Genomic DNA, 11,610 nt, shown 5'->3' with positions numbered 1-11,610 from the left:
TCGAGAGGTTCACATTTCGCGAAGTTAGTTCGTTGCAAATTGTTTTGAAAAGCGTTGTTATATTGTTGTTCAATATTCTATATTGAAATTATCGAGAAAATATGTAAGTATGTTTTAGGTTTTATTGTTTAGTGCACAAATAAGTGTGTTTTGCGTATTATTAAGTGGCTTAATTTAGAAAATATAAAAAGAGGATCGTGTTTCTACAGTTTCGCTCGTATTTTGGATGAAAGATAATTTAGTTCACCATCGAAAGCGACGAAGTAAATTGGTTTTGAGATTTGATTTATGAAATAGAAATCAAAACTATACTAAAAATACGGCGGCTCAACGCAACGAACATAAGTGCTCGCGCAAAAAAAACGCACGCGTAAATCCAAACGCACGCGCTCCACGACAATTCACGGCTTTGTGATCAGAATTTTTGTGTAACATCTTTACATTTACGTGAATGAATGGCCTAGTGTTGAGTTCTGTTTCTTTTTAAAGCGGCACTCTCTAAACGATTAAGATCGCGCTTCGATCTTCGGTTTTTACATTACTCATGCATTTTTTCTTTCCCGTCTGTCCAGGAATATGAATTCTAATGATTCTCGGATCTCCTATAAGGTATGAATTAGATTTTTTCTTCTGTGGAACGTTCCTTGATTTAGAGAATTTATTAGAAATGGGGAATCAAAACAATACTTTAATAAGCTTATAAACTTTCTAATTTTCACAGGAGGAACCAGTATTTTGGTTTGAAGAAGAAACGTCAGAGAGATCTCTGAGGTATGATGTTTATTTACATGGCGTATAGCTATAATATAAGGATGTTTTATTATATCAACACGTGCTTGTCTTCATTTTCCTGGAAATAATATTCATCTGTGATGAGAAAAAATAATGATGATGATAAGATATATTAAATAACAAGTAATATTTTATTAAAGTATAAAAAATAATAAAAAGGTATTCTTTGCATCACGGCAAACCGTACAAGCGTTTCTTACCCATTTTGCTACACTAATCTGTCGACGCAAATAGTTTCAATTAGTTTTAATTTGTTCTAGTGTCAGTAAGACAAAAAATATAGCAAGCTTTCTGATGCCTCTGAGAAGTGGCCTTCCGCAGAAATCGAAGTTTATGCTTTATGATGCCGGTTCAATGTTTTTTCTTTTGAACTACACGAGTAGCTAACGTTGCGTTGTTAGTGTGTTAGTGTGTGTTTACGATGGTAATGTCGGCATCGATCGCAATCGCGTATGTTTGAATTCTAACAGGGCAAGGATAGCTGACAATTTTTTTCTCGAATATTCCTGGCTTGAATTTGGGATGCATGACTAAAACCTAATATATTACGTAATATAAAATGTAATAAAATTATAAACCTAATTGATTTACCTTCTAAATATACAAACCAGTTTTTTTATTTGGTGAGGCTACACATTTTTAACACTTCAGGTCCCCTACATCAATGCAAAATATTGTTTTTAGTGCTGGTAGTGTCGGGTGTTTATTTGATCACGCAAACGCGTCTCAAATCTCGGAGTATTCTGAGGTAAAGGATTTTTATTATCAGTTGAAAAATAAGTGCGCTTTTTTATCACGTATTGATTTTTTAAACATTTGGCAATTTTAGGTTGTATTCTAAATTGTAAAATCTGTGAAAGAATATCCTAGCAAGTAGTATTGTTATGAGATCTTAATATGACACATTTTATTATTTCAAAGGCGCGTCTTTGCTGTTTTAAACTTGAGAAGTCAGTTTCAACTCTCCACTTAATTCGGAGATCACAATGGTTTTAAAATACGTCAAGAAACGTTCAGACTTTGAAACTGATAAAGTTACTTCTCTTGTATCTCGTACTGCTATCTTAATAATTATTGCTCGTTCGGCTAAATTTGACACCACTGATGCAGTGTTTCTTTGAAATTTACTATTTTAGTTTTTACGCTTCTTTGACATGGAGTATTCTTGGGATTGGTAAGATTTTATTTATCTACGATTTCAGTCTTTAAAGTGGTAGTTGGAGGGTTTAAGATGCGTTTTGGGGCTAGGCAGGGGACCCGGAAGATTGCTAAGTTGCATCGGGGGGGGGGGGCAAGTATTCATATATATTCGACCTAATCTTGTACTTGCGAAGTTTGCACCAGCCTTCATCAAATGTTCGGATCAGTAACTTTTTTCAGTATTGTAAAAAATTAGGACAGCAATCTCTAAATGCGATATTTTTACCTTTCATTTTCCACTAAATATTCTTCATTTTCTTTAATTCACAGTGGAAGCCAACATTCTCTCGGTGAACTCTACCAAATCTCAGAGTCGTCTCAACAAATGGTACGAGATGAGCAGCTTACATTCCAAAACTTTTTTTGAAGATAACTTTATCTCAAAAATAATAATAAAAGATCGGCAAACTACAGTACTTTTGACTTTAACAAGTTTTTGTTCAATAATATTTTGATATTAATGCAATTAAATTGAAGCACAATGTAAGCACAAGTCAACTTACTAATTCATTATGATATTCTTTATGTTTATAGCTTCAATTTTGTTCTACTGGAATAGCAGATAGCACTAATGAAAGGTAGGCGGTATTTATTGATAATATAAGATGTTGTACAATCCAGAAAGTAAACAAACAACAGCTGTATTTTTTAAATAGCTTGAACTTTTAATGCAATACTATATAAAGCCAGTGTTGTTTGAATAAATCTAAAGCATAGATTAGATTTATAGTTTAATGGAATATGCATGGGCATAATTCATCAAAACTTACCCAGTCATCTACTTCACCGATATTTCAAAATGCCGAATGAAACAAGAAACTAATTTGGTTTCGCTAGTAATGGTTCCACTGGAAACCGTTTGCTGGAGTTATTGAAACGCTGGACAATTTTTATTTAGTATTAATTATCTGTAGTTTAGTGTTACATTCACAGACATCTATAGCTTTGTTTGTGAATCGATATAAGAGCAGTTGAAACCGCTCCAAATTACAGCTATATAAATAAAAGTTGGTCCACTTTTTGTCTACTTTAGGTCTCAAGTCTCAACAGTAAACTATTATTCCCATTACATTCTTCGTTTGGATATATTAAAAGATTTTTCAATTTATATTCTCAAGCATCTATGACGTGAAGAGAAAGCGTAACATTTTGAAAGAAAAACTCATCAAGTGGAAAATTATGAAAGAAAGCCAAGTCAAACCTTCCCAACCTTCAAGTGTGCCACGCATCACTAGAGTTGTCGATGGGGAAAACCTTGTTGAAGTTTGCAAGTCAAAAGGCAAGTCGATTCTATCGCTACAAGATCACGAACATATTTTTTAGTGGGTTTTTTTTATTCTAGAATCCATTTTACTTTACATATTTCTTTGGTCGTTCAGTTGTATTGACAAGCAATTGCTTTTGACTTTCAGATGTGATTTATTACTATATTGAAAATGGCTTGATTGGCGAAGGTGGATTTGGTGGAGTTTACAAGGGTTATGCATTAAAAGGAACTAAAAAAACACCGGTAATTCTCACACAATGTCTCGCCTTCCGAAAAAAAACACTCCTCGGCCATAATTATTGCCCTGCTTCTGAGATGAAGTAAGATTCCCAAATCTTACTAGGTTGCCAGCTATACCGTTGATTTTTTCAAGACAACCATCGATGTAAATGATTAATTGTTTTTCATCTCTTAGGTCGCCCTGAAATTTGTCGAATATAAAACGGTTCGTGAGTATCGCAAGGTGAGTAACAACAGTAAGGTCGTAAAAACTCCAAAGGTATAGGATATCATATAGTATACAGTCTGTGAAAATTGAGTGTTGCAAACGTATTAAATGATTAATTTTGTTAGCCGTTTACACTCATGACGACGTTGAATTAAATCCAAATCTTCTCAAAATACTCTTTCAAAGTTACCATTTTGAATCAAAGAGGTATTTTATTACCAGTCTGACTTTCAAGATGAAATTAAATTACCCAAAATGTCGTGAAATCAGCAATGGTTCTTTGATTTCATCAACGATTTGTGTAGCATGAAGAAAAGTAATAATTTTCGCATTGCCCTCCTTTACTTCTGCTATAAATCCCTTCATTCTATTAGACGAAACAGCCAACAGAAGCGGGTAAAGGACTAAACACCATATGGAACGGTTGTCCCTCGTTTGCTAAACAACGATATCGAATTCTCCAACAATTGTTTTTTAACAGGATAAGGACCTCGGTGATGTACCAAGTGAGGTGTATTTCCTGAGGAAGATGAAAGATCATCCAAATGTCATCAAGTTCTATCATTATCAGTCTTTATCATCGGATGAATTTGTGATCATTTGCGAAAGACCGACTCATTGCGAAAATCTCCTAAGCCTCATGTGCGACGTAGGAGGTTTCTTCACCGAGAACGAAACTCAACAATGCATGAAGAAGTTGGTTAACGTTGTATTGTCGATGTCCAAGAAGAACATCGTTCATCGTGATTTGAAATTGGAGAACATCCTTTATGATTTCGATACTGGTGACATCAAGCTGCTTGATTTTGGATTTGCTGGGTATCATAAACCTGGCAACTTAGTTGACGCATTCTGTGGTGAGTAACTGACCTTTCGGGAACGCTATGAATTATTTATCTCTGTTCTCTGAGTTGTAGTGACCAAATTGCGTTCCCACCTTATAGTGTGAAATTGTGCTATCATAAAACAAATTTGTCTTTCCAATTTCTCTCGAAGTAGCAATTCATCAGCAATATTATTAACAAGTACGATCGTACTATTGGACCAGGAACTGGTGAAGTATAGATTCAATCTTTCTCTCCAGGATGAAATTTCAAATATCTATGAACCTAGGCAATCTTGCGGTTATGTTAAAATTATCGCTTTTCTACATTTTTCATCTGCCTTCAATACAAAGACATTTAAAATATGCCGAGTTGCACACCTATGTCCTAATCTATGCCGCTGTAGCTGGCGAGAAGCTAGCGTTGCGTGCACCGTGCCACTGTCATTATAGTCGTTTTTTATGTATATGTATGCTGGGCAAACCCTAAACAAATAAATAAAAAATAAGAAATGCCCTAGAGAGAAACGCATTTAACGCAATGGTCCTATAGTCACAATCTGACATGGCTTGCAAATCTTCTGCAGAATACAAGCACAAACAATTTAACTCCGTAAGTCGATAGAGAATAACCTTTAAGATAGTTGTGTGAAGTTTTATCACGATCTGGTGCGAAATGACGGAGCCTTAGCCATTCGAACTTGCTTCAGTTATGCATACTAATATTGAATATAATCTATACGCATTACTACGCTACAATTTTGAGTTGCTTCTAAATTTCTTTAAAATAAAAAAATCGAAATTATAACTCCGTCAATCGATGGGGAATATCGCTAGTTGTGCGAAGTTTAATTGCGATCTGATGCGAATTGACGGAGCCTTAGGCTTTTTTAAAGAGCGTCACCCCCTAACAACAACAACAACAACAACAACAACAACAACAACAACAACAACAACAACAACAACAACAACAACAACAACAAGATTAGCCGCGTGTAGGGACCAGTTCCTGGTCCAAAAATACTTCATCGAACCTCTGAGGTTTAATACTGGCTTTAATTTTAAGTTGTTTTCAACTTTTATTCTATTCCAAGTTTTATTGCATTCAGAACACTTTTCAAATGCATTGTATATGTTATATTTCCCCAGGCACTCCAAACAATATGCCTCCGGAATATATTCTCCATGAATTGTATGATCCTTGCAAGGAAGCTGTGCGGTCTATTGGAGTCATGATATATGAAATGTTGCACGGCGAACCACCTTACACGGATTACACAACATTTGCAGATGTTATCTCAGGACCGCCAAAACTGGATGATTTATCGGAAGGTGAGTTAAATTCATGAAATCATAACAGGTTAGAGAAAAAAAAATATAGAGATCAGCATTCATACATAATTCCCTTTTGAAGTTGGAATGCATATCATTCACACCAACTGTTGTCGCTAAGAATATTGTTTGTTGTTTTTCTCATATGTATGGCAAGGCCATCCAGGATTTTTTCTTCCATTTTTTTTATCTGCAGATTTGCAAGACCTAATGAGAAAATTATTTAGCATGGACCCAGCGGCCCGACCAAGTATAAAACAACTCGCAAAGCACTCTTGGTTAGTAAGTTCACCTTCAACTAATATCAATATTTATTTTGGAGACGGTGTGATCGTTAAATTAGTGCCACATTCGCACAATATACCTAGGTTTTTGGCCACAGCGTTGTTAGAGGTTATTTGATTTCAACCTTTGCAAAATTATTTCTTTTGTCGTTAACGTTTTAAAACAAGTGCGAATCTAGTTGTGAAAGTTGTTTTGCAGTGTCTATTGGCATCAAACGTTCTTCAACTAAGGATTAGATCTAGACGTCTATAGTACCAATTATAAAAAATACGTTTTATTCTCTTCAAGGTTGCGTGTAAAGCGTTCATTCACTGAACGACTGTCATCCTTTGTCCGTCGTATTTTCCACAGACGTCGTGGTTCTTACGACGTGTCTGCCGTGGCCATGGCCAAACAAACGTCATCCCAGACTCTTCACCAAACACCTGGAAGAAACTCGCCAACAATCCGTGGCCAGTCATATGTTGGCCAGCTATCAAACCACTCCCAGATAACCAATCAAGAATTGTTGGAGACATCTATGGAAAAGAATCACCAAGAATGATGACAGGATATTCAACTCCAGGTTCAAGGCTCCGGGTTCGCAAAAACGGAGCTGGCTCCGGAATATACAAACCGATGTGGCCGCTTCGCTTTTAATGGAAATCGGAAAATTTAAAAAGGCCATTTTGGGGGCGTAAATGAGAGTTTTATTTTATTTAGTTTGCTCGCAATAGCCCCGTAAATTTGGCTATTTTTTGTGCAATGTTGGTCATCTCATTGGTCACCAATAAGAACATATTTGCGAACAGTGTTGATGAACTAAGCGTATGCTTTGAACTGATACAGCTATGAACTTATTCATATTCTCGGCAATCGGTCAATCATCCTAGTGCCAATTGTTCTTTTTTGTACTCTCCTCCTTTAATGGTTGATCAATCAAAGTTGGATATTCACCTGACCTGCGCCATTCCGGAGCAAGCTAACATAACTATGTGGCAGCCACTGGCAAAGAGCTGCTTTGATCAACAAGAATGTTACGGCAACCGTAATTGTCGACAATTACCTATGAATTGTCTGACGGCATTCAGCTGAAAAGGCCATTATAAGACCAAAGCCAATGGTCTGACTGTGATTGGAGTAGAGTAATGGTAAAGGAGCATTTTTAAACTAGTTTAGAAAACAGGCTGTGCAAATGTTTGTATAAGATCAATTGCAAACATCATTGATCTTATAGTTGAAAATTTGTATGAAGTTATAAATAAAACTATGTAAGATATATGCATTTTAATAAATAAATATCATTATATGATAGCATTTTAAATATTGTTAATAAACTATAAGTAAAATATTTTGATAGGTTTTCTTTTGAAAATTACTTTTATTAACAATTAGTATATTAGTTCTAAAAAGGTGTAATTAATAGGCATTATGGATAATGACGTAACAAGCCGTGACACCTGCAGGGAATTCTGGTCTTAGTAGTCACGGCGGGAAATTTTGAAGTTTGAATTTTTCGTGGTGACTATTAAAACAATAATTCCCTGCTGGCGTCACGGCTTGATACGTCATCATGGATAAGGTCCATTCCAGGTTTACTCAAGTTTAAGCTGGTTTTGGCTTTTAGTTTACAAGCTTTACAGCTATTTTACAAGTTATTCAACCATCCAGGTTCAACCATGAGTTTATTGCCCGTCCCGAGAAGACTGAGTACTAACGAAGACAAATGGCGCAAATTGCGAAAAAAATAAGCATTCTCACATTCTCGAAATTCTATAAACTTTCAAAATTTTCTCTCGTTAATTAAAATTATAGAGCTTATCAGTGATTAAATCAGTCATTAAAATTCAATTTTCCAACGACATAAAGAGACTTTAGGATTGTGATGACAATTCACTTTGTTAAGTTTGTTTATGTTTGCGGATTTTGCACCAAAATAAGATACATTCGATTTGCTTGTTATTTATTAACTACTAAAACTTGATAAGCAACTTATAAAGTTTATTAAAAAATCGCCCTTGAGTTATACAGCCCGCCATCTTGGAGGGTAGGATTTTTTTAATTAAGCAATACTAATGCCTAATGGTCGCAAACCCCAGAACTTTCAGAAACTTTGAAAATAAAATATAAATTTGTAAGTTATGTGCTGCAATCTTTGCCGCATTCCGCGTTTATTAAACAATTATTGGATGAGGTTTTCGTAATAAGCAGAGATATCAAAGTGGGGGTAAGCGTTATCAGCCGAGCCTTCGCTCTGCATATCACCAAAACCGAATTCAATAATTGTTTTATTATACATTTGAAGAATAGTGAACATAGTAATAACGAATGAAAAACTTTATTTAATAGCAACATCCAAAAATACATCAATTATTAATACATAATTACATTCATGAATACCGCTTGTTAACCACCGCAGGCTCACCTGCAGATAACTCAGTTATCTGCTAGCAGATAACTGAATTTTGCGTGATTGCGCGATTTATCTGTCAACTATTAGCCAAACAAATTGCTTTTATCACTAAAATGTATAATAATACCGGTTATAATTTATTACTGAAGTTCAATATACGCCACCAGAAATGGTGGTCGCTGTGGAAGGCTATAAATGGTCTAATTCTGGTCCTATGTAAAGTTTCCAGCATGTTTCCCGCTTATGATGTCACATATTTTGACATGGATAACCATGCACGCTGTTTTAATGGTCAAATGCTTGTCCTATCAGTCTTTGTCCAGTGGTGAAGACAATGGATCAGAGTTCATTATGATTTTGAAAAGTCATACGTTTATAGGAACTTCCGAAAAAGAAATAAGGTTCGTGACCCATCTGCTGGAAGAAGCACCACTGCAACCATGACCATGTATTCTAAGCGAAAAAGCCTAGCAAGGGTTTTGCCAGGTAACATTCACTAGAATGTAAATCCACAATTATACGTCAGATGAGTCCAAATTAAAGATTTAACTTTTTTATTATTGCCAAGTAGAAAGCGAAATAGCAGAGGCTGATCATTATGGCATGAAGGAATGGTTAAAGCACCACACTGAGCCTGCTTCCACTGTAAGGAATTACATGGAAAAGACTGTAGTAAACAGGGCTAAATGGATTAAGGATAACAAAGAATTGCCCATAAAGGCCATCATATAGCTGAATACCTAGGTTGTTTGACACACCTGCGATGGTAAGTTACAATACTTGGGATGTTGTCTCTACCATGCTTAACCACTCAAGTACTAGTCAAGAACAATACATCTGTCCTCTTTAGCTTCTTTAGAAAGGTCTATTAGTCCATCTCAGCTGAGTAGTGATCCCGACAACTCAGCTGTGGGAATGAAAGAGTTATAGCACTTGCCTAATTCATTCTTAGGTGGAAATGGATTTCAGGATGCTTTATTCTGATGTAGCTGAAAATCTTTTCATTCGACTAACACCAATCGTTGTTGAAAAGCTTTTCAGCTATGCTAACATGCAAGAAATTAAATGGGCCTTATACCTCGAAACGAAGCCAGAGAATTTAGAGTCAGGTTTTTCAATAGTTATTCCTTTTTACATGTACATATTTGCATTCAGCCCGCTCAGTTTTATCTAATGATAATAAAGTAATGTTATTACGATAAAGTGTTTTCACCTATTGTTGCATTTCTAATGGGTTTTTATGTCTCTGCCAAAGACAAGCTGAAAAGTCAACTTGACCACGGTAGAAATGAAACCCACGTCCATTGGTTTCGACTGGTAACCATGCAATGATTGTCGGTTCGATTCCCATCCTGGTCAAGTTGATTTTTCAGCTTGCCCGGCGCAGATACACTTACAAAGATATAATATTAATGTGTTGACTTCAATTTTGATTCAATTATTTTAGATGAACAAAAGCAGAATGTGGCCCTAAGCCTACTTCCTTGTAACTTCCCGACTGGAAGAAATGGTAAGAAAAGATGCAGCCTGGACGAAGCAATCAAGCCATTTATACATGCTAAAACAGTAGCTAAGTCTATTACAAAAATAATATCAGACAATGTTTGTATTTGTTTTTGCTAGTGACTTGCTTATAAGAACTGATTATTAGAAATTTTTGAATTGAAAAGGCTCAACTTCAATTATGTTGGTTTCGAAACGGAAGGTCGTTCAAGTTGTTAATTTGTAAAAGACCTTCTGGCAAAAACAAGTTGTTATTTTCCGTTTCAGCGCAAACATTTACATCAAATGCGTAAATTTGGTTAGCAAATGCGCAATGCGGTTGCCTTGCCTAGCCACGCTATGTCCGTCAAAAAAAAACCACCGCGTTTCTATGTTTTTGCATGAAATCCGGTTCATTCCACACAAAAAAAGCCTACCTAGCTTAGGTTATTCATTCTACGTTGAGTCTCGAATGTGGACACTTGTAAGAAAGCAAAGGTTTATGCTACAATTCTATTCGCATTGCGAGACAAAAAATTCTATCTTTATTCTACCTCGATCAAAGCTATATCTACGCGCATGATAGTTAAAGTTGGTGCGTCTGCAAAGCAAAGTAAGTAAATAGATAATACGTTGTTTCAGTTAGCAATTGTCGCGCTAAGTGTTTCGATAAGCGCTGCTAAAATCGGTTTAGTTGTTATATTGCATGCTAATTCTTAGTTTAATAAGTATATCTCGTTTATGTCAATTATCAAGTATACCCGTATTAATTTCATGTGATAGGTTACTATAGTTTGTCTGCTTATCATATTTTTGTTCCAACCGACGCAATTATATTCTCAGTCGACTTATTCGACCCAAACCTGTATATATCCTGTTAATAAATTATTAAAATTCCTACGTCGAGTTCGTTTCATTCTACGCACCGCGTCTACCCCTGTAGATTTATTGGGAACTCGTTGACATTGAATAGACCTTATGCATAATGACGTCATAACACCTTAAGCGCGCGGTGAATTATGGTCTTTGTGGTCGCGGGAAAATAATTTCAAGATGGCTACTGTCGAAAGTGAGTGTTTTGAAGTTCTTAACTGTCTTTTAAAGGCTGTTCAAGCCAACGAGGATTCTAGTTCTTTTGAGAACTCTTGTACGGATCCTCTGCGGTTGGATAACTCTGAAAGTCAGCGCACTAGTCGGCTTTCTTCGTCGAATTTTACGAGGCCATGTGGAGGTGCTGCATGTCCTCGAAAGCTGGTAGAGTCGGAAACAAGTGAAGATATCTTCAATTCTGACAACCGTGATTGGATAAAATGCTTAGAGAAACTTCCAGGATTTACTCATGAAAAGCTGGAGAATAAGCTTGTAAAAAATAGCCGTACAATGCCTGATAAAATGGCTCCAAAAGCTTATCGAAATATGAAGAAAGGCTATGGACTATGGAAAGAAGGTTATGTAAAAAGTACTTTTGTCAAGCCAAATGTGCAAGCCTCGAAGCTGTTGTTCGTGGTGAAAGCGCGTGTTGGTGCTTCCATGAAGAGCGTCAGTCCTTATGTTCATTTAAACCAACGGTGAAGAATATGCTAAGTGTT

General features: G+C 35.9%; 1 protein-coding gene across 1 annotated transcript; it reads left to right on the top strand.

Moving 5' to 3' along the window:
- The first annotated feature begins 3,235 nt into the window (after positions 1 to 3,235).
- Positions 3,236 to 6,691, top strand: LOC114545002 (serine/threonine-protein kinase pim-2-like). Its single transcript, XM_028563436.1, has 7 exons — positions 3,236 to 3,314; positions 3,405 to 3,502; positions 3,675 to 3,722; positions 4,189 to 4,564; positions 5,680 to 5,862; positions 6,059 to 6,140; positions 6,436 to 6,691. The coding sequence occupies exons 1-7, from the start codon at positions 3,236 to 3,238 to the stop codon at positions 6,689 to 6,691; spliced, it is 1,122 nt and encodes a 373-aa protein (XP_028419237.1).
- The last annotated feature ends 4,919 nt before the right edge of the window (positions 6,692 to 11,610 follow it).

The sequence above is a fragment of the Dendronephthya gigantea genome, unplaced genomic scaffold (assembly GCF_004324835.1).
Source record: "Dendronephthya gigantea isolate DGI-Jeju-01 unplaced genomic scaffold, DenGig_1.0 000004F, whole genome shotgun sequence".
NCBI lineage: Eukaryota > Metazoa > Cnidaria > Anthozoa > Malacalcyonacea > Nephtheidae > Dendronephthya > Dendronephthya gigantea.
This window is presented reverse-complemented; position numbering and strand designations above follow the sequence as displayed.